The 25,147-nt window shown below is 36.4% G+C and overlaps 1 protein-coding gene across 1 annotated transcript; it reads left to right on the top strand.

The window, feature by feature from the left end:
* The first annotated feature begins 414 nt into the window (after positions 1 to 414).
* Positions 415 to 7,798, top strand: LOC115922561. The gene is made up of 2 exons (XM_030981587.1): positions 415 to 851; positions 4,469 to 7,798. The coding sequence occupies exons 1-2, from the start codon at positions 415 to 417 to the stop codon at positions 4,605 to 4,607; spliced, it is 576 nt and encodes a 191-aa protein (XP_030837447.1). The 3' UTR covers positions 4,608 to 7,798.
* The last annotated feature ends 17,349 nt before the right edge of the window (positions 7,799 to 25,147 follow it).

The raw sequence follows: 25,147 nt of genomic DNA, 5'->3' as shown, positions 1-25,147 counted from the left end.
CTATTAGTAACACTAACAGCAGAGAATTTTTATTTTAGCAATATGTTAATTGAAGCTGCCCCAATTCATTGATTTCAATTGCAATATTCCAGAGCCTTGTACATACATACATACTGATACATACATGCATACATATTGATATTTACATTGTAAAATAAAAAATACAGGCATTTATTCACAGTCGTTTGTGATTATGGTACGGCTGATCACGTTAACCTAAAGGCAGCCTTATCATTTCATAATGAAGTACACGCAGATTCATAATTTTCCTTCGTATGCCTGGTTACTTGTAGCCAGAAGACTGTGCTCGTAAACATCAATATTAGGTGTCTGGCAAATTACACTTCTTTTACACGAATTCCACATAATAATAATAATAATGAGCTTTATTTACCTTTAAGTGATTGTGATTACATGTACTCAGTGCAAGATACTCCCAAAGATACATTATTTTATTTTGCAGACCCTGCCGCATGGATCATTGGTGACTCTATCGTGTACTGGGCAGCCCGGCGGGTACAGCAGGAGGGCAGTGGAGATCTTGGCTGTGGGGCGCCGGTGGCCTGGCATGGCAGAAGGGACCTTGATCTAGGCCAGTCCAAGGAATACTTATCTTCCCTTTTCACCGGTGAGGGGTCAATACAATCCCACATAATTCAGCACGTTGGAACAAACGATCTAGAGTCAGAGAGCAAGAGCGCCTTCTCAAGCGAGCTAAAACGGTTCTTTGAATACGTGAGCGGCCAGGGGTCCATCATCATTTGGTCGGACATTCTACCTCGATTCCGCTATAGGGAGTTTAGCGATGAACAGCAGGGCCTCGTCGACTGCAAGAGGCGATCATTGAATAGGTACGGCAGGTCCCTCGCTAGGAGGTTCAACGGCATCGTTATAGAGCACCCCGAGTTAATCCATACCTCGCAACACCTTTTTTCGTCCCGATGGGATACATCTGTCGGAGGCCGAAACATCCCTTTTTATCCGAGATATGGCTAAGGTGCTTTGGAATACGTTTAAGTAGGGTGCGAACCCAATCCCATGTTGCCCTTCCTATGTACGTCTATTTTATGTTAATGGTGTCTTACCTTCAAATGTTAGATATCGAGGGCTCGTTTGCGTCATAGTTTAATGTATTTCATTGTTTTGGTAACCATGGTTACCATGGTGGATGGTAATTTGGACAAAAGTACCATGGTTGCTATGGTACATTTTTGTAAGGGTATATATATGCAGATCATCATCAGTAATCTCAGTTATGGGGGTTATTGGTGGCGGTCTTAAAGTAAGGTTTATAGCGTTATGGAGTAATGATAGCATAGGGATAAATAAATCTATCGCGTTTCGATAGCGTTATGTAAACATGTTCCAGTTTATTGCGCCTTTGTAGGCGTTTGTTGACTGCGGTACCCGGATATATGGTTTCCGTAGTGTACATATATAGTTTTGTGCTTGGTAATTAGTTGGCTTCAAACATTGGTAAAAAATTTCACCCACAGCTAAATATACAATGAAACCGTGTTCTTTGGTGGCGAGCAGGGGCGGCGATCCCAAGAGGGACGGGGGACACGTCCCCTCCCCCTCATTTGTTTAGGGGGGGGGGGATTGTCCCCCCCCCCTCCCGGAAAATTTGAAAAATTACTTACAAAATTGTATAGCATATACTGAATTATGACTGGAACACACTTTTAGGCTCCGGAGGGCCAAAGAGTACAGCGTTTAGACTAATAAAATTGCAAAAAATGCTCGCTCCCTCGCATAACATCCGTGTAAAAAAAAAAAAATTGCATATCGTCCCCCCCCCCCCCCCCCCGGTCATGAACAGAAATCGAGCAAATTAATTTGCTCGTTGGCGGAATTTATCATTTTGGGCCTTCATCACACTTACATATATTAGCAAGAAATTATATTACAATTCGTAAGACAAGTAATTTCAGGAGCCTCGCTCGATTTAAAATGCGGGGAGGTATACCTGGAGGAGAATATTTTTGTTTACCTGCTGGACTGGCCAGTTTCGCCGTAATACTCGTAAAAAGGCGCTGGTGGTAAAGCCTACTAGAGGCATGCACTACCGCAGTTAATCTTGGTTGCTTTCTAGCCTTTCTAGCCTTTCTAGCTGAACGTTCGTTCATTCGTGTCTCTTTAGATCAAGATTAATGTCAAGTTCCTAAATTAGATTAAAATAAATTAAATTTTTGAATTCCCTCGCCCGTTGGCTGCGACGGCCGTCTCATTTACTAGGGCCAGTTTTGCACGATGTACATACTGTGTATCATCATGCACCTCGCATGTAGGCTGCTAGACTTATATTAGACTTATATATAGCCTGGGCTGGGCGACTCGCTGCTAGCTAGCGCTGGCCATGAATTGGCCGGCAGGGCATTCAGTGACCTGTTTTCATGTCGACTTGGGAGGTAAAAAAAACCCTCATAAAGACCGCGTTTTTCTGTGTTTTATTGGGTTACATCGCTACTATCCCAGTGGTAAGTCCTTAGTCACCATTTTGTATAACCTAGATATAAAATAAGAATATAAAAAAATGTTAAAATAGAGATTATCCACCTCATGTGATTTCGTGGACAATCCCATCCCGGCCCGGCCCATGCAGTGCGGTGCCAGTGCAGTTTGGGCAAGTTGGGTAACAAGAAATAAGAAAATAAGGCAAGTGGGTAATGATCTGGGCCTTGTGCTAACAATAAGTTTAACGCTAGTTGCAAAATGACAATGGACCAGTCTAGATCATTGTGGCATGCACAAATTGTTCAATTTGCTGACCATAAACCAATCAGAATATATGCAATCGAACGCAAAACTTAGTGTGAGTGTTACAGGGCCCAGATATTTTCTTGTTACTCAGTAACGTTGGAGTAGTACATTTAAATGTTGCATTGTGTGTACTTGTATTTGTGGGTTACTGGGGTGGTAGCATAGCTTATGGACTATTGACGTATACACATCAACATTGTATGGCCATAGGCCTACACTTTGATGTTTATTTGTAATGCGTATCGACTTTCAGACTGCAAATTTAACTTTTCAATGGCAGAACTAACCGAGTCAGAATAATAAGTAGGGGAAAACGGCTTGTTTCTTGGTGTAGTTTGTAGATAAAGGATGATTCAATGTTACATTCTTCCTAGTCCTACCTCTAGACTGCACTTCTTTTTTAAATAATGGGGCATTTGCATTAAAAACTGTTTGGCACCTTGGTTATCAGCAAACAACAACTCTGGATTCATGATGCTCTGGAAAGCTCCCAAAGAGCTTTGATTAAAATTTTAAAACTTAAAAAAACTTAAGATCTCTGCATTTACATATTGATAAAACACTTTTTGCGACTCTACAAGAGCTCCCATAAGCAAAATGGTAATGTTTACTTTATTCCTTGCCTTTTGTAGTACACTTCTGTAGGAAATCACCACATAGCTTTTCTTTGTGCATAAAGACCTATAGCTAACCCAGATATATGAATATAGGCATACAAAAAATGTATTAGATTTACTATGCATAGTATGCGGCCAATGCCTGCTCCTGAAAAAAGAATATGATCAAGGGAGTATGTACAGATCCAATTGAAGGGAATATATTTGACTAGGTTAGACATGTATAGTATGAATCATCCAAGTATTGTAAGAGTCTGCCACTTTCACCCCCACCCTGTTTTAAATTGGGTGTTTTTGCTGATGATTCAGGCACAGTTATTTGTTAATATATGCGGTTGACAGAGGCCATAATATACACAGCATTTTAAAGAGATAAATGTGTGTACATGCACATGTAGTTCCATGAATAGGACCCCACATACATATTGCGTACATGTAGCTTGTCAGGTTATTTTCGTTTGTTTCAATATTGTGACAGTAAAGCAATATGCACAAGCGGGTACGTGCATGTGACATGGACATAAAAGCTATGTGTACATTCACTTGTATTCACCTGCCTTCTCAGGCTTCTTAGTAAGATAATGCCTTGTAATGCCCACCCATGGCTCATCAAAAATAGCACTGCAATGGTCTCATTGATATACACCTAGGTCTATTTCTATATATTATATATATTATATATATTGGCAGAATTTTTGTCCAACAGGTGCATAGTGATGATTATGATAATTTTTCAAAAGTATCAAGCTATATTTTGCCTTCTGCTGATTTTTTAATTATTACTTTAACAATTAGTTACAACCAACCTTACTGCAATCTATTAAAATATGAATATAATCTTGCAAAGTCTTAAGGTCTTAATTAGAGAACATAGGAAAACGAGAGATTGCATCACTCAAATATGGACATTGCTTAATAAGGATCCACAGGTAGCCATGAGAAATGTAGAAATAATAACCATCACGGATAATAAGTGTCCTGATTAATTTTGTATTCGTCCACTATAAGTTATCATTTCATGATTCCTGGAATTTTTATTTAAATTAAATGAAAAATATCTTTTATCTTTTGTTTCTTTTATTTGACAGAGCTACTAGCAATGTTATAACCTCCAACACTGTCAGGCACATGAACCAGAGTTCTGAACTTCTGAGTAGACCCAACGAAATGCCGGTTTCCCTTCGAGACAAACATGGGCCAGGTGGTTTTCCTCGCTGTGGTGGATAACGCAACAATGTTAACATTACCTAGTGTCCAGAACTCCAGACGGCCTTTGCTGTCTCCTTACCTGCTCAATCTTGCTGTTATTGAACCTCAAATTTCCAGCCTGTCGTATCACATCAAGTGTGTCAGCATAGTCATGTTTGAGGAATCTTCCTTTGAACAAAAAATGGCATTTCCACTTGCATGTAAGTTCAACTGTGAAGAGAGATGAAGCATATTTATGCTGTTGAATCCGAAATTCTATTTCCTTGTTGCATCGATCATAGAAAAGCAGTGCATATCATCCTCTGGAATGACTAAACAGTGCATCAAACTTGTTCAGAAAAAAGACACGCAAAACTACTTATGGCCTGAGTTACACCAGCGATGTTGAAACCTTTAGGTTATGTCACCCTCAATCCTGAAACAAACAGGCAAGATGGTAGGCCACAAGTTCGAAAGATCATTGCCCAACTCGAAGCTTCTTCAACTTCTTCAAAAGCCCTGGATAAATATCCAGTGGTATCAATATCTTGATACAGACCCTCTCATTGAACTTTCTCAGACTATGTAACATCTTCATACGCAAACTACAAAAAGGTAAACAGTATATGATAGGACCAGGTGGGGTAACCTCCCCCCCCCCCCCCCCCTCTCCTCTCTCTCTCTCCCTCTCTCTACTGTTTCACTCTCCACTTTAATTGCCTTTCTCCCCCCCCCCTCTCATACCTCAACTGATACTTGTTCTATCTGGTTAAGATTTACAACCACATGTTTTTATCTCTTTGAATTGGTTCTTCAATCTAGACTTGTGAATTACTTGTACGGTCAGAAAAGGTATTGTTAAACTGTATACTCTCTCCATTCAATCTATCTCTCTCTCTCTCTCTCTCCTTCTCTCTATTTCTTCAGATCTCTGTTCTCATTTTAACCTTTGATAAAATGAATATCTGTAATTAAGCCTTATTAATGGTTTTTGACAGATTAAGCCATTTCCCCATGTAATTGCTATTTCTAATTAAATTGTGTGTTATTGTTCTTTCCATCTATCTCTCATTGGTCTTTCACCCTTGGTATCTCCATCTCTCTCCACCCCATCCCTGTCTCTCACACACATACATCCTCTTGTCATTATTGTATCCTCTTTCTGTTTCATCTGTTTTATTTCAATTAAATAAAAACTTGGTTCAAAGGCCTTACATTGTTTGATAACGAAAATTAAACCATATTTAATGGGCATTATGTTGATGATAGTTTGTATTTATGCTTATCATTTTTACCAGTTTTCTTGTGCAGCAAGCATTGTAGTTTGGTTATTCGCACCGTCTTCTATAGAACGTGTAAAACTATTGTTCATATTCAATTGTACTTGTAATGATTTTTATTCTTGTTTACATACTGTAGATGCACAGTCAAACAAGCCCATAGTGCATTACAGTGGCAAATTAATTTATGCCACCATGTAACTCTATGCATGAATTAACAGCTGTGGACTTCCAAATTATGATCTTATCTCATGATTTGATTTTCAAGAAAATTGATCAGTTGTGCCATTATATTGGTCCAGTCATTGAAAGGACACTTGTGTCTCATCTCCTTCTGCTTCTTGCTTTTTTCTTCAAGATTTTTTCCCCATTTGATGGGAGGAGAACACAGACCTCCTCCATGAAGAAAGTGCATGCCATTTAAATTGTGCAATTGATATAGAAAAATATAATTATATTCAGGTTGTGCAATGACGTACATGTTATGTTGCTCCTTGTCTTGGACTTGTAAAAGTGGATTTGGATGTAGGGCTAAACAATATTTTTAATTTTCGGCTTTTTCATCTGGTAACTGATGAATTTGGGGAGATCGCTTAGGTGTGTATCTGTCAAGAACCTTATTTTCTTTCTTAATATTTCATAATGTATATTGCATGATGTAATAACTTTGTTATTAACCTGATGTTAATTTTGATGTATTGACTATTTTGTAATACACTGTACATCGATTTGGGGGATAACGGACTTTACCTTTTATGTTTTAAAGTAGTGGTGTTTGCATGTTATAACCCTCTGATTTCATCGAATTTCATTGAAAGAGAGGTATCCTTGAAGCAGTTTATAAGTTACAGCTGCTTCATAATACTTGCTGCATAATGTAATAATCCATTAGTTTATGCATCATTGAATCACCCAAGATTTCAATATGGTGGAGGGATGAAAAGTCTCTTGTAGTTTTTTTTTTTACATTAAGTAGCATTTTTAAAACTGAGTACTGATAAGATAGCTCCTAATGGTTGGCTATAGTTTGCACAGTAAAAGTGGTGTCTGCATTTAGGTGCTGTGTTTTGATATAATTTGAGTTTGCGCCGGAGAAGTAAATAATGTAAAAAGCTATAATAAAGTTGTTTTAAAGAAGCAATTTCTTCTATATTTTAATTAATATACTCATACTACAGGTAGTCCTATCCCCCAGCTTTCTCAGTGACCAGGGTAATGTATGTAAACCACTTAGAGACATCAGAAATGTTAAGTATTCAATTGAAGTCTACCCTGATGTTAAGTTTGTTTCTATAATAGAGGTAGAAAAATGAGAGGATCAGGTCAGTGAAATTCTGATTTAAAAATAAGAAAGTTTATGAATTTTGGAAATTGTCATCAAACGCATAGTGGCATCTCTGTGACATTTCTTGTGAGCTCTCCTACCCTTCGCTCTGTACATAACATGTCATAAATTTTAATTTTCTTCATTATTGATGATGGAATAGACTTGTCCATACAGGGGTTGAATATAGAAACAGATTCGCAATAATGTAGTGGTTTAGTGGTGGTTATTTTACCTGACTGCTAAGAAAGCATAGATGCTTGTTAGTAAGTAACCAGAGGACCGACATTTTAAATCCTCTCCGAAGGACCTGGTAATGAGAATTAATGCATTACCCAAGGACACTAACGCATCGACTTGGTTTCGAACCAAGGTTGCCGGATCACGAGACCACTGCTATTCCAACTGAGCTATCGCGCCCTTGGGTGCATGAAAAACTTCTTTAGAGAAAATAGACATGTCTTGATTTTTTTTTGTAGTACATAACAAATGGGAGGAGAGACGATTCGCCAAAGAATTGCCAATTTTTGTTTGATTGATTACTTTCTTTTATTTTAAATCAGGACCTGATCCTCTCATTTTTCTGCTTCTATTAAAACCCAATTAATATCAGTCAGGGTGGATTTCTCCTGTAAGTGCTATATAAAACCAGAATATTATTATCATCATCTGTTGTTTTGTTTTTGTTTTTGCTCAAAGTTATAAATGCACTGTTATTGTTTTAGTTTCCAAAGATGCCAGATATAATAATTGTTCAAATTCAGAATATACCTTTTTAATAAAACTTTTTAATCAATGCAATTATTTTTTGAAAACTCTGTGAGATATACTGTATTGATTTTATGCGAAAGACGTCATGTTCTAAGTGTTATTGTTCCCGGCTGTGTGACAGAGAGTGTAGAGTGAATGGTCCTGGTGAAATTTGAAATGTTGCTGGTATTTGGACGAAGTGGTGGAGAGTCTAAGAGAGCAGAATGTCTGCTCAGAGCCAGAGAAGGTGTGAAACTCAAATCAGTTGATTCAGTGTTAATGTCCTTTTGGCTCTGAACAGACAATGTAAATTACAGAAACACATTTAATGTTTTACAACAGTTCCGTTAAAAACTATTCACGACAAGTTATAAAGCTCAGGCCTCTATTCCGAACAAAAGTTTTGTGATTGGTTTGGTCAATTCCTAGTAACCCTCTCCCCTCCATTGCATCAAATACACTGCCAAGTTAAAATACTAAATAGCAAATTTGTTTTGCCTTTGCATTATGACCCATTTCTATCTATACTTTTTGTAATCTTCCCTCGTTTTATATATCCCTAAGCAATTTGTAGGAAATTTGTGTATAAACTCATAACTTTCATTTGGTATTTCTGTCTCGTATTAAAAAAGGTTACAAAACACATTATCCAGAGACCATGGTCGAAAGAATATACTTATCGGAAATTATTGTTAAAGGTATAGACCGGTAGTGGTAAAATTGCGATTCAAGGGTTTTGGGTGCAAACTATCCATTCAAATATTGTTTAAATATTTCCTTCAGGTTTAGATGGCAAAACTTAAACCTAAATTCGCAAAAAACAGAAATGTATGCCAAAATATTCAGTGATGGAGTGCATATCTATATCATTCGCGATATCTATCCAGGCCGGATCGATATGATAATTTACCAAATATATCAATTAGTAGGCGGGAAAATTTGTATCATCACGTATTAGTCAAAACATATTCTTTCACATGATTGGTAATAAAAGCTTCCATTTCATTTTGTGAGGGGGGGGGGCGTTTCCAAAACTGGTCTATACTTAACAAGTGAGCTTGCTCTGTCGAACACCTCATGAATCCACATTTCTAGTTAATGGTGATGGATATTCGAGTGAAGTTACTTTAGCAGTATTAGTATCAAAACATAATCAAAGAAATCCAACACAGCGAAGCTCAGCAAAAGACGATTTTATAAAGAAAGTGTGACCATGAAGTTGAAAGTAGCAACTACCGATCTCATATCAGTAGGGCAAACAGAGAGGGCGCTTTTCAAATTCAATTGGGTTAATTAATTTTTAAAATATGTCATTAATGGTTATATGTTTCAAGATTGATTCTAAAAATACTTCATGATATTAACTATCATTCTTCGAAGCTTGAATCATTAATTCAAAGGGAGGGGAAAAATAGAAATGAACATTTCAAACAAGACGATATTATCTTTTGGAATTGTAACCCTTTGTACGTACTCATTTTTTGAGCTCGGAAGAAACGTAGTCCGCGACACATGTTGTACAAATCGTTTGACTCACGAATGTTGATAACGCCAGGAAGTGTATATTATGCCATTTAGTTTAAAGGTAAAATTCGCATAGCGCTTACATTTGTAAAAGCCTTTCTGCCCCTCTGATTATTATGTAAATCCATATTCCAATTTAACCAAATATTTTGAGAATAAAACCCAAATGCTTATGGTTATTAAGCGTCGTTAATTCGTTTCTTGCATCTCTGGTTTAAGCTAGACATAGAACACTTTGATGAAAATAGTTTTATTTGTGTGTTGAGGATCAAGTATGCCATCTGAAAAGAAGATTAGACACCAGTACAACCACGGTGGGGGGGGGGGGGGGGGAGGCAATAACTAAAGCGTTTAAGCAAATTATTCAAATGGTAGATTCTTCACATTAAAGGTAGTGATAATTATGAATACAACAATGACTTTGTTAAGTAAATGAATGGGAAGGATTCCAATTTCTTTAAGCCAGTTATTAGAACACTTTTTATATATCTCCTCATATTAAATCTTATCTCCATATATTTTATCCTGTTGAGTTATATTTTCTTAATAATTTGCATATACGTATTATATTCTTCAAATATGTATATTAAAATTCTTATTTTGCGCAGTCACTAAATGGCATTCTCTTCTGATTATAAAAATGGGAAGGGTGGAGGGACTATATAGTTCTACGATTCTGAAGGTTCAAACACAGCAGCTAATGTTGTCAAGTGAGTCGACTCGACATTAAAATGGCTCGTACGTGTATGCATTCACTAGCATTTTCTACTTATATTACTATCAATACTTATACTACTACTAATACGACTACAACTACTACTACTGTTGTACTACTACTACTTCTTTGACTATACTACTATACCACTATTACGCTACCACTAATATCGCATTGCTACTACTACTACTACTACTTCTACTACCACTCAGGGGCGGCGAAGCATCTTTCAAAGTGTGGGGGGGGGTTGGTGTACCAATAAAAAGGTTATTTTCTGGAGAAAAAAGGTGCACCTACAAAGGGAAACCTTACAGCGACCTTTGCTTCTAAAAAAATCAGCTGAGATATTTCAATTAACTAACGATGGTCCAATCGAAGTAACGTTGAATGCTTGGAGAAAAAAAAAAATTTGTAACCAACATGAACCTATCAAAACAACTAGGGTTTGCATGACGCGACGATTTTAAGTCTACCTATATTCTGACATTTGTGTGCAGATAATGAACATTTTAACTGTGAACTTACGCTATAAGTTAAAAACTTCAAATTGGTTAATAGTAAAGTGATTTCAATTAAGCCATTGAATCCCAAGTCACTTAGAAGCGCGTCGGTAGCTTGGTCGGCCATGATGTGAAATAAAGCTTTAAGCCAAAGCGCACTTTACTGGCACGTGACACATCACGTCATATGTAAACAACACTGTCTAAAAGCTCTCGTATAGTAAACATAGCAGTCATTAAATTTTTAACAGCGAATGTTTAACAAAATTACTTTCGTTTCGAGCAAAATTGTTTACAATTTGTTCAACTGTTATGTAAGTGAACATCACTTTTTTTAAGCAGCGTTTTTACTATGTAGTAATCAACTACATCAATGGATATGATGAAATTACAGATAAATTGTTACAGGTTTGACATTTTCCCTATGTTTTTCCCTCGTGTGCCGTTATAAGGTCGATGGTTAGGTTAGGGGGGGGGGGGGGGTTGGAGGCAGCCTCAAAGTCTTAGTTCGGAGATCCGTTCTTGCCTCCACTTAAAAACAGTTACAAAGATAGGGTACAACAGGTTGTCATTTCGCAAGTGAATATGTTAAAAGAGTGACCACCTGTCATCTGTACAAGGTAGACAATTTTGAAATAAAAAGACACAGAAATAAAGGGGAGTTCACTGCAACGTAGTTTAGTAAAAATGAGAGTGAGTGTGCGTGTATTTGTGTTTGTGTGTGTGTGCGTGTCTGTGTGTGTGTGTGCGGGGGGTGGTCCGATTTAAGAACATCATTGACCTATAGGTCACAAAGGTTCATAAAATAATTGTCAAAATGGGTCAAAACGATTCAGATTAAAAAGAAAGCAAAAGAAGGAATAAAGGGAATATTACACGAAATCGTAAGCATTCACGCACATAAAAGGTTCCGTGGCATAAAACTTACAATTTGTGGTAAACGTTTCTATCGATATTTAGTACCATCATATGGCAACATTACCCGAGAGTCAATCAAATCAACGATTCTATGGAAGCTACCGTTAATGGCAAAGTTACCGTTAATGGTAAGTGTAATGCAACAAGACCAAGGTACGTACCAGAGAATTTCACACGGAATACTTGTGGTTCGTCGCAATGGGGATAGAATTTGAACATAAAACCGACATGGTCATCGCCGGTCGCTTTCACGAAGAAATTGCGAATGTGTAGATCCAAAAAACGAAGATCATCTACCGATACGGTTTTCATCTGTGAAAAGGAAACACACACAAAAAAAAATAAGGAAACCAAACATATGCAGCAAACACTTTTAAGAATTAACCAAAAAATTATTTGAATAGCCTATTGCATTGCATGTAGAAATGCGTTCGTATTATGTTCGATGTAATTTCCCAAATTAATAGAGTTTATGACATAACGTTACCTTGATTGTATGTAGTAGCGTTGAACCATGTCGCGTTCTCTTCTCAAAGAAATGACCTCCCTCGACCTCGCATCTGATCTTCATTTCGCCTTTACTCCAGTACACGATCATTTTCTGTGTTGGGGCCATCATCCGATAATCAAGCTCCTCCTCCTCCATTTCGATGTCCTAATTATAGGAAGAAATTAACATTAGATAAAAGAGAAATTGGAAGAAAAGAATAAAGCCTTGTAACTGTTTGCATTTCCACCATCAATTACATCAATTTATCCAGAATTTAAAAGAAATAGTCGCTTTATTTTGAAAAATTATACATCTAAATTGTTGATACCCCTTTTAAATTCGATACTTTTGTATTTATCACCAATTTATCACCGATGTTTGAATGTCTGGAACAGAAAATTATGATTAACACTATCAAAAGCCTTCGTATTTAGATCGTAATTCAAGAATGAAAGATGGAATGGTTGAATAAGGGCCTTTAATGAATACGTTTGGATGTAAGACTGTAAGCTTTGATATGTCACAGTCTCAAGAAATATAAATCGGAATAGATACTTTTTTCACATATCAGTTTGAGAAGAAAAAAATCTTGTTAGCGGTATGAATAATTTAGTAGATAAAGATAAAGATCAGTTCGGGCCATGCGATTACATTGTGAAAGAAACGTTGTGGAATCGATCAGAAAAGGTTGATCATCTAGCATATAAGTATTAATGTGTATGGTAAGCTTCTGGAATCATCAAAATGATAATAAATTTGGCCCAGTCTTGGTAAAGTTACAAGCACTGTACACGTAAAGATGTGTATGGGAATACGCACATGTGTGCGCACGTGCGTATTATCTATCACATTTCAATAGAGAAACTAATTTACTAAATATATCAATAAGTAGGCGGCTTCTCGGCAAAATTTGTATAATCACGTATTAGTCAAAACATATTCTTTCACATGATTGGTAATAAGAGCTACCATTTCATTTTTTGAGAAGGGGGCGTTTCCAAAACAGGTCTTTACCTTTAACTATGTACATGTATGTATATATATATATATATATACACACACAAACATATACACATGTGTAACAAGTGATACAAGAGGGAAAGAAAATAACTGCTAAGAAAGCATAAATGCTTGTAAGTAAGCAACCAGACGGCCGACGGCTTAAGGTCTTCTCCGAGGGACCTGGTATTGATGATTAATGTCTTACCAATTGGCACTAGCGCATCGACTTGGTTTCGAACCCGGGTCACCGGATTACGAGACCACTGCTCTACCAACTGAGCTATCACGCCTCCTTGTCATGATGTATAAAGCGCTTAATTTGGAATGCCGTCTTTAAACACTTTACATACAGGGTTAGTTTATTCGAAATACCATGTAACAGAATTGTGTAATATATATTCATGTTTATACATACATATAAAATGCAAATAGATCCATTGCTGTGATATAGATATTGAAAAAAGTGGCATAATTATATTTGCATGTAGGCCAAGGTTTTCGGGGCAGTATTCATTTTCCCTTCACATAATATATAAACAAATATATTTTTGATAATGACGATGATGATGATAATGAAAATAATAATAATGATAATATTAATAATAATACTGATGATAGTTACAATAATAATGAATATAATTACATGTACTATTATATCCTGCATCAAAAATGTATTGGTTTTTACTTGGTTGAGAGCTCTTCGCGTGACCGGAAATACTTCAATTATTTTAAGGTTGCTCTGAAAAAGAACTATTTGGGAGTACTATTTGGGAAGACTATATGGGAGTTGAAAATTCAGCGAGCGTGCGGGATTTCAAATGCCTCCAGCGGCCAAATCCCACGCTGTCACGTCGCTGAGCCTTGCAATATACGTCGTGTTGAAAATTAAGCGAGCGTACGGGATTTTAAATAAATTGTTGATCAAGTAGGATATAAAACAAATATACCCTGCCTTATTTTGGAGTCACCTCTCTTTATCAATATGTGTGTGTTAATTAAACTTTCAATCATATACAAATTATATATTTACAAGTCATTGGTAATAGTTAGACAAACAAACAAAAATCAATATGTAAAAAATAAATACACATATATCCCAAAGCATAACATTAATATAGTAATGATATTAATGATAGTAACTATAATAACAATAATAATAATAATAATAATAATAATAATAACAATAATAATAATGATAATAACAACAATGAAAGGACAAGAAAGTTATACAAAACCATTACAGTAAAGAAAGACCTTGAATTCACCCAACACATTCATCACTGGCGGAAACGAACATGGTCTTAACCCTAAAAAGTTCGGGCTATTTGAGGTCTTAGTACGGCCGGGGGGGGGGGCATTATGGCCCCCATATGGAAACGTTTGCTTGTATTTTTCTCATAAAAGAATTTGACCACAAACTGACTTCCACACGGTGTTGAGTGCTCAGGGGTCACAGGCCACTTGCTTCATCGGGCAGGTAGTTCCATTATATGAATGGGTAAATTAACTATTACAAAATGAGGGGACACATCACATTGTAGAATAGGGACACACATTGTTTTTATTGTGCAGAACATACTCTTTTATTGCATACAACTATAAAACCAAAATGCATTTTGTATTCTAACAATTGGAGTACAAAGAATAATAACAGGTGAATGAAATGCATTAAACATCACAAACACCTGGGGAGGAAGCATTCATAAATTTGAATACATATAGTTGATAAACGACTCCGATGAAACTATAAAACCAAAATGAAATTTGCGTTCTGGCAATTGGAGTATAAAGAATGATAGCAGGTGAATAAACATGCTTCAACAGCAACACAAAAACCTGGGAAGCTAGGAAGCATCCATCAATTGGAATAATTTAATTGATAAACGACTCCGCATGTGAATGTTTGTTGGAGCAGAAAGCAGTGGATTCCTAACAACTCGAACCCATTTAACAGAATGTCGGAACGTAAATTAAATTTGGCGCGTTTGGAAATGCATCTTTCTACCCTGCGACTTTAATGGTACGATCCAGTAAATTAAAACAGTAAAATGGCTCTTATTTTAAAATTACTCATTAAATAAAACCCAAAACTTCAGTTATATCAGAAAAAACTATGTTATATCTTACTAATAATTAAAAAAAGATATATAAACATTGTGAAAGTGTCGCATTTTACGATAAAAGACACCGATTTAGCGAAGATGACCTCATTAGTGCGCGTGCATCAGGGAATTCAAGGTCAAAAGGTCAATTCAGACTCTGATAAATTATTGGTCGAGCCTTTTTGTTTCCTTTATTCCGACATAATTATGCAATCAATGAAAACAAGTTTAATGCCAAAAGAAAGCTAACGATTAGTATTTTCATTAACCGCTTGCCCCAAAGTCGCTTGACCAAAGTGAAACGAGTGAGAGCTTGCGAGAGCGGCCAAAGTGTGATTGAAACTCGCTATTTGTTATTCTTCAACGCAAAAAGAATCGACATTGTGCTGGATAAATGTATTTTTTCCGACGAAAGTACAGAAAATTTGCATATGGTCTTTTTATATTATACTTTATGAAATGTTACCCGAGTGACTTCCGGGCGCCCCAATGCTGGAAAGAAACGCACATTTTAGAAAACTTCACTTTTTCATGGAAAAATGCTTATTTGTTCTATGCACGCAAGTCAAATTGAGCGGATGATACAACGTTTCCATATGTTAAGATCTCGGCCGCGAAGCGGCTGATCGCCGCGAAAATTTGCATGCATGTCAAGTATAGAATAGAATAATATGATAATTTCATTTTTTTGAAAAATTTACTCATTTGCATATTTACGATAATTTATGCAAATAAAGTCATACAAATCACATTTTTACCCATACATCATATATTATTCATATTTAAGCATTCTTTTTCACTACGTATATTCATTAGACCATTCTGAATAATAATACGACAAAAAAATTTGAAAGGGCCAGCTTATTCCTTATGTTATCCCTTGTTTTGATAATTTCTTATTTATTTCATTGTTTTTTTCAACTTATGTATTACATTGTTTTTGTTGTTTTATTTCATTTATTACTACAATTCAACTATTAAGACTCCCAAAACAAGCACCTAAACTTTAAACAGACCCAATAACCCATGTTTTATCTGTTTTTAGGAAAAATGACTTTTCCATATGTTTTGTACACAAATCACGAAAATGAGCGATTTTCGGGCTGACATGCAAAGACAAAAGGTCACGTTACCTATAAACCGTAGGTCCAATTTTCAAAAAAATTATTTTAAAAGTTGCGCAATACTCGAAAGAAAAAAATCAACGAGGTGCGGGGCGCCATCCATATGCGTTCCCGAGCAATCGGAAAAATCGTGGAGGGGGGGGGGGCATAATGCCTCCCCCCCCCCCTCCCCCGGCCTTATTAGGGTTAAGTAGTTTTAATTTTTCAAGATTGTCTGACAACAAAAAAATAGCCAAAACAAAAACATTCTAAACTGCATGGTTGATATTAGTAATGTCACCACACCATCAGTTTTTGTGGAATCAAATCATGCATTGTGTATGCGCCCCTGATGGATACTTTGTATACAATGTACACATAGAAATCATAATGTGAACTACAGTGCATGAAACGGAATGAGGGGTCACAGGAATAACAGTTAAATCAACATGAGTATAAAATCAAATCGCCTTTTCTTAAAATGCGAAACAAGCTTGTAACTTTTTTTTTCACTGAGAAATATTCAATATCTTTGTGTTTCTTTATAAAACTTTAAAAAAGATCAACTCTTGGTAAATCCCCCTTAAACTTACAAATATTAATACAGTATTTTGCCACTAACAAGAGATATGTATTGAATCTGTCTGATGAAGAGCCAAAAGGTTTTTCAATATTGGTGAGGTTAAAATTATGAATATGTTGTTTTTATTATGTTTAACAAATATGTCCATATTGGGGTAACCTTCTCACAATCACAAACAAAAATGAGTAATTGATTCCTCCTGGTTATCACAAAATTTGTAATTTGGTGAATCTTTTCTTTTAATTCTAAACAGAAAAGCATATAAAGCTATATTATTATGGACAATATAAAATATAAAGAATGCAACCTAGTTTCAATTGTACAAGTGAAATTAGCCTTGTGTACCTCTTTCCAAATGATATGATCCTGGACTTTTATTTTACTATTTCAATATTCATATCTGTTGTCAAGTGGATAGGAAACGTTTATTATACTATAATCAAGCCTGAGAACTTTTGTTTGCAGCATTTTATTCACCAAGGAATCATGAATATCCAAATTTTACCAACGTACATTTTCTAACCATTCACTGGGAATATTGCTCATTAAAAAATTGAATTTTCTTCTATCCGTCTGACGAATGCCAAAATCTAATAACAATTCTTCAAATAATTTATAAACTTGGAAGGGACGGTTCAACAGATCAGAAATCAAACCAGGTTTCAAAATAAAAATGATTTTTGGATTTCGAACGAATTAATCTATTAAACCACTTTAATTCACAAGCCTCAATCTCAAAATATTTACAATCATAAGTTTCTAAAGTTGCATGTTCTCTATAGATATACCAGGTACGTAGAGAATCCGCCACTTGAGAGTTACTCAAAGATTGTAAGACTGATTCTGGGGCATATGATTTCCAAAGAATATGGGGATATCTATGAAATTTTCCCAAGCCTGATAGTTCAATTGTCTTCCAAACAGAATCATAATTTGTATTAAATAAATACTTGACCCATGCAATTTTTTGAGCAAGAGCAAATGCCCATAGATCCATCATTTTGAGACCACACTGAAAATAATCATTGCACGATATTTTTCTTTTAACTCTATCTTTACCACCACTCCAAATAACTTTAAAAAACCAAATTATTCTACTCATTAAATAACTTCTGAGGTATTTTTATACTAAGAAAAGAAAAAAGATATAATATTTATGGAAGAACAAGGGACTTAATTACACATATTTTACCAATTAGAGAAAGGTTTCTCCTCCGCCAGCAATTTATAGTCTGTGTTATTCGTTTTAATTTTTCTTTATAATTAAGATCGAATATCAAACCCAAATTCAGTGAGAAATTAACTCCCAAAGATTTTAATTAAGAGATGTTCCATGTTATACTTTGGTTTCTCAACGGAAAATCTTGACATCCTCTCTTAGATCCGATTTGAAATGCCTCTGTTTTAGCAAAATTAATCTTACAACCAGAACATCCACCAAATATATTCAAAATTTTACAAATTGTTTTAAAGGAATCTCCAGACCCATTTACAAAGCAGACAGAATAGTCAGCGAATAAAGAAATCTTTACTTCTTGGTTATTGATGTGTATGCCCCTCGGGTAATAGCACAATTCTAACCTTCCCTTGAGCGTATAAAAACAACTATTTCTCTCAAAGCAGTCATTAATACTATACTAGATCCAGTTAAAACGCATTTAAGGGCATCCCATTGAATATTAGGGTTACAGTCAGACTCTTTATGAGTTTCTTTGAACTCTACTATTTTTCCTTAATCAATTTGATAAAGTCTGGATCATGATGTGTAAATAGTGACAATTAAGCTTCCAATAGCCTTTTCCTCTTAAAAGAAGATTATCTGTAAATTGGACTGATACTACTGAATGATCAGATTAGATAACTGGATACATTAAAGATTTAACACAATTACTCATAAAGTAACTGGAAACTAAAATATAATCAAGTCTTGATACAACTTGAGCATTTTTTGGTACCTCGTGTATTGTCTCGATGTTGGGTGAAAATGTCGCCAAACATGAATTAAATTGTATTTTTCAATAATAACTGAAAGCATATTACTAACCCCAATATTAGAATTGCGTTGTCTAGTGCCTTGATAATCCAAAGGCCCACTCACTGCATCAAAATCTCCACCAATGATAGTAGAAGTAGGTAGAAGTAGTAATTAAGTAAGCAGAATTATAAAGTATGTCAATTTCAGCAAACACTTCCAATGCAAAATATGGGTCATCATTATTTGGGGCATAAATATTAGCTAGGGTCACCAACATATCATCAATTAAAAGATTTAATATCAGAAAGCTACCATTTGGATCATAAAATAAAGAATTTACTTTAACTGAAACAGAGTTTCTGATAAGTATTGCTATACCCCGACTGTTTAAAGAGCAACTTGCAACCAACATAATTCACCCATTGTCATTTCCAAATATTATCATCATTCTTATCAGAGTGGGTTTCCTGTAGAAATATAATGTCGCTTTCAATATTTATTAAATAATGGATGACTTTTCTTCTGTTGACATAATCCTGTAAACCCCTACAATTGAAGGTGCTCACTTTAACTATCATTGTTTTGAAAACGTATCATTATGAGAGTTCCATCCTTTGTAAGTTAAACTTCAAAGCTTCACTAAAAACTCACATCTTCCTTCAGACATTTAAATGCTAATGTTATTGATATACAGATATATGGCGCCATACAAATGCTGTTCATCATTTTCATCATCATCAAGAGTACAGTGCACTGGACATACTTGAATGTATATACATGTAAGCATATAATATTCATATTGATACAGGTTTATATAATGGTTTGGAAAGCAGTAACAACAATAGAAATATAACATATTTTCTTGTCACAAAGATATAAACAAAATAGAATAAAATAAAAAAAAAAAAAATAATGAAAATGAAATATAGCAAAACATTAGAGGCAAAAACCGTTGAGCGCATATGCACAAAAACATCAAGACTTCAAATAAAAAAAACAGTCTTAACATGTGCAAAAATAACAACCAACACATTAGTAGAAAACAAGGAGATATTAGACAGTGCATAGAGGCACGAAATCTTGCTGGTTAGATTTGAAAATTTCATAGAATTGTAACAAACATATATTTGACAATAAAGTTAGTATGAAAAGGAGTATTTTCAATGATTAAAGTTAGCTAATGGCAAGATCATGTTGTCCTTGATTAAGCCAAAATAAGCTTTCCATCCTTGTTCCTGTATGCCAATTTCGCCGGATACAAGAAAAACGGCCTCTTGCCTTCGTCCTTAAGTTACACCAATCTTCTCTTTTCCCATCTGGAGTACACGACGAGAGAAGTCTTTCGAAACAAACACCTTACCATCCCGGAATCTGCCTCATTGCTGCTCCATCTCTCTGGTCTCTAATTACGGTGAGGGTGCGATGACACGGTTTAATGGCACAATCGTTCCGGGGAACACCAACAAAATCACTGAAGAATGCTCTCACTGTTTCATAACAGTTTTTGTTGGGGACTTCAGAGACACCGTGCAACACAAGGTTGCTTCTCCTGGCTCGATTTTCCAGATTATCTAATTTCATTAGAATTTCTTTCTTCTCCTCCTTCAGTTTTTTAACTTCGCTTACTACTTCATTCATCTGGATACAGCAAGCATCAATCTTTTGTTTGTTTTCTTCAGTTTTTAAAGAAATTTCTTCTAGTCTATTTATTAACAAAGAATCAATCCGCTCTTCCAGCTTATAAAACTTCTCAAAAAATTGAGCGAACCACACAGTCGGGAGTGAAGCGTCCCCGCCGCCGTATGCAGCGGCCTGTGAATCCGTCGACATATCATCAGTGCATGCCTACTTCGGGGGAGGTGATTTCGCCTTTTGTGGGGAGTCTAGCTTTCTTTGGGTCCCAAAATAGTGATTTATTTGTTCTTGTATATTATAATGACAATTCTACTCACTGTTGCTACACTTGAACTTCTCTCCAGCAAGATTTGGGTAAAAATACGAAGAGTTTAGTTAGAAATCATGTTTCGTGCACAACAGACAAGGGCATTTGGAGTCACCTCTTGCCCACAGAACCTCTCAAGACAGTGTATATTGGAAAAAATAATACTACTGATAATAGATTATGAGCGAAAAAGGGGAAGACAATAAATAGCAACATGAAGTTGACAAACCAAGATAAAGTTAAACAATATAATCATGATAAAGCAAGCCCTTTCCCTAACTTTAGCAACTTAATTAGATTCATTTTTAAGAACAGCTTTTGCTATTTATGTTTTATCCTGAATGCATATGGTTCACAATATCATAAATGTTACCAAATCACTCACAGTTTCAAGACCAGGAGTATCATCATGCAGACGTAGATGGCAGTATTGCGGTTGGAGGCGACTCATTGATTTTGGAAGGTACGGCGTAGAAGCGACGCGTTTCCCAATGCAGTTTCCTTCGTCATCAATGAGCATGCACACTTCAACAGTTGAGAAATGGTTAATGTAGACTTCAAGGTCATTTTCTCTAACTACGCACCTAGGTGTTCCAGTTGACGACAGTTCTTTCTTTGTGACTGCAAAGGTGCCGCAGAGGTACACGGAGAAAGAGTGAGAGGGATTAGAAAAGATAGACATGAAGAAGAAAAAAAAAACATGATCATTAAATCATCATTTACACAAAAACTGTAATAATAATAATAACATAATGGACCATGTTGCAGTAACTCCGCTACGTTCGCAAATGTTTTTACGTATGTAGCACAAGCAATGACAGTATGGTAGCTCTGTCCAACAGTAATGTTCTAATTGTGTCCCCACTTTGTTTTTCTCGACTGTATACGCACTGTACGTATCATTAGTGTCTCCATACTGTTTCTTATTGGTTACAAACTTTGTTTTCACTCTCTTCACAATGGTTTATTAATGTCTCTGCAGTGTATTTTCATTGTTTCCAAACTTTGTGTATGCAGAGAGTGTTCCCATTGTTTCTAATCCCCTACCCCCCCCCCCCCCCCCCCCCCCCTCTCTCTCTCTCTCCCCACAGTAGTACAGTTTTTCCCTCCCTCTGCTCCATACGTGTATATTGTCTTCACAAATTTCCACACTGTGTTTGCACTTTGTTCACAACCTCTTCACCATGAATCCTTATTGTTTTTACACAATTTTTTTTTCTTCCCCACTTGAGAGTTAAAGGGAAATCCAAACTTGTCTATAATAAAGCAGACAAAAAACACACAAACAAAACAGAGAAGCATACTGATGAAAGCTAGGAGAAAGAATTATAAAGTTACGAAGTTTTGAAAGTTGCAATTACTATAGGGCTGGTATGGGCTCTTCAAATTGGCTGAATTGATCATGTCTATGTGATGTAGTGGCAGACAAATTTCCCATTTGCTCCAATACAAAAAAGGATTAAAATGCAACTTTTCATAAATGTATGACTTGGAATGGTCTTTTCTTTTTAGAGGACCTGTAATAATGTACTCTCCATAATACATCTTTAGTAGTGCCCCGAGGGTAAAGGCAATTGGTACAAAAACAGAAATAAGTGATGGTTTTCTACACGACAAACGGGAGAGTAATCCGTCACTACGTCACAATTCACTGAAAAAAAATTGGAGATTTGAGATTCGCACAGCTGTAGTAATCTCAAACTTCAAACACTCATAACTTTCTTAATATTGATCCGATTTATTTCAAACTTTCGCAATTCTGTTTCTCTGATGTTTCAGCTTTCATTCAAATTAACTTATTAGAAGGGTTGGTGGCCTTTTAGGTATTACACACACCTTTAGTATCGCCATGAGTACATTTGATGTTGACTTTGGCCTTGGAGGGGTCTGTTAACACTGCACAGTGAGGAATTATCAACTTGATGGGCATCTCAAAAGTGGTCCCTGAAGGTTCACACACTACACCACGAGAGACAATAGCTTCATTTTCGGCGAAAAGGGCACTTGACGGCCGTGGCAGAACCTGAGAAAAAATGGCAAAAAATTGAGTGCATGAGATTAGGTATCATTAGTATTTCTATCCAATCGTACACTCTTTTTATTACGCTTATCAAAATATGAAGTGCCTAAGTCAAGTAAAACATAAACAAACAAAAATAGATGATGGGTACTACAGTAGCGATGATCGTTGAAGATTATCTGCGCCACAAACTATCAATAATAATTGCCAGTCCCAGTTCATTGTTTTCTTGCGGCATCGATTATCCGGTTTAAGTTGTGGGTTTACCTGTTTTCTGCAACATGCGAAGGGGGTTAAAGTGAGTGTAGCATGACGAGACTATTACCGTGTTTACACAGTGACTCCGCTCGAGGGTTAAAGCCGCGAGGCGTGTTCAACCCGGCAACTTTATGCCATGTAAACGGGACCTCAGTGATCCGCGAGCCGTGTCGAACTCGCCTTTTTGAATCCAGCAGAATTGCAGGTCTCAACCCGCAAGCCGTGCTCAACCTAGCAATTTTATGTCATGTAAACGTGATATATGATCCGCGAGCCGTGTCGAACATATCCTTTAAACAAGGCCACATGTCTGATAGACACCGAGTGACTAAAATGAGACTAATCCCGAAAACTCAAGTGAATGACAGAGCGAGTAGCGCATCCAAGTAGCCTTTAACATTCCAGGTTGGATTTCTTATGTTAACATTTGTTTCCGACTGGAATTCCATACCGAAATGGTAGCGTCCAATCAGCGAACGTATCCTCGCATGACGTCAGCATATATGATCCATCACACACACACACACACACACACATTAAACTTTACGAACATGGAGCTACTATGAACTAACAATAACGTACGGGCTAAGACCACTGACCTCTACATGGAACGAAAACGAGTTGGACTGGTTCATTTTATATACAGGGAAAGTCCAATTATCTACTAATGTTTATTAGCATAAGTCATCAAATGCTTCCTATTTTATCGTATGTTTGCATGTAAAATAGATTTGAATGTGATATTTCGTATCTATCATGTATATGTTCATCTCATAAGCAAAACTTATTTACGCCTTTTACCTTTGCTTACATGTTTTGATAATGAACGAATCACGATCGAAGCCAACTGGGAGATGGCCGTTCTGATTGGGCAATAAATCCAAAGTAATGAATAATTCATGCGAGCAGTAAAACCTAAATTGCTACCGCCATTCGATCGCGTGTTCATAACGGGTCTCTAGGTCCATCTCAGCCGCTGAATGGATTGGAAAATAGCCAGAGTCATGAGGCCATGTCAAAAGGCTAGGTTCAACCCGGCTCGCGGATTCAACCCTCGAGCCGAGTCACTGTGTAAACACGGTATATGTGTCTTTCCCGTGGCCCTACTACTTTTATTTATTTATTTATTTATTTCTAATCTTTTGACAGGGTAGCCCATTCACCAACAATTATTTTTTTATTTATTGAAATATATTTATTCAGGATAACAAGAATCAGATATACATTGTAGATACAAAATCTGTTTTATATCATTGTCCTGAATCTTCGCCACCCTTTCCCCTCAATCCATGTGTGCTGCAGTTTCTCTCTCCGTTTACAATTCACGACAGGGCATTGATTTATTGCAATTAATGGTTTTCCATAGGGCCCTGAATAAACATGAACATATTTACATCCATATTGCTCCGATTGTCTCATCTTCGCTCGCGTGAACATTGCCAGCACAAACCACTGACCTCTACCTCCTGGACGGATCATCGCCCATTCCCATTCACTATACGTTACGTACTAAAAGGTTGTATTGTCTGACAGTTCATGAATATTCATGTTTTTGCTAAACTCGGCAAAATGTTTGCTTTTACTAAATGGAAAAATGACGGTGGGAGGGGGGGGGGTTGGATGAAGTGGATATAATGAAACAAACAGAAGTGATCCATGATAATTCATGCTTCTTATCCTTCGTGTGCTTGACCTATAATCTTAAAATCGCATGGCAAACTGAGTCCAAAGTTCGACTTGTTTCACATGTGTACTATAGGCAATGATGAGCTTGCAACCTTTACAAATTACGGTGGGTGAACTTTTAAAAGTCAATGGGGCATGAGGGTTCCAATGAAAGAGCTAGTGATAACGTAAGTCGGAGTGGATGTGCTTTTCGTTTAAACACAAAATGAATTTTTAACGATTTTTGTTTGTGTACAAGTCCATAGGCTAACATGTATGGCTGCTGACTCTGACGATAGGGGGCGTTGTGTAATGAGACTTAACGGAGCTATATGGTTTATAACGACTTCGGACGACGCAACATACACGAAACCGATGCGTGAGGAGAACTTCTGTCTGTTTCGCGAATGCGTGCTGACCCAGTTAAT

The sequence above is a fragment of the Strongylocentrotus purpuratus genome, unplaced genomic scaffold (genome assembly GCF_000002235.5).
Source record: "Strongylocentrotus purpuratus isolate Spur 01 unplaced genomic scaffold, Spur_5.0 spur5_scaffold_12, whole genome shotgun sequence".
NCBI lineage: Eukaryota > Metazoa > Echinodermata > Echinoidea > Camarodonta > Strongylocentrotidae > Strongylocentrotus > Strongylocentrotus purpuratus.
The sequence above is the reverse complement of the archived record's forward strand: the minus strand, read 5'-3'. Positions and strand labels throughout refer to the sequence as shown.

What these genes read in the sequence shown, in the direction of transcription:
- LOC115922561 (XM_030981587.1), top strand. Translation starts at nt 415, where the DNA reads ATGTACTCAGTGCAAGATACTCCCAAAGATACATTATTTTATTTTGCA. An exon ending in AAGAGGCGATCATTGAATAG is followed by an intron (nt 852 to 4,468) that starts GTACGGCAGGTC and finishes TTTATTTGACAG; the next exon opens with AGCTACTAGCAATGTTATAA.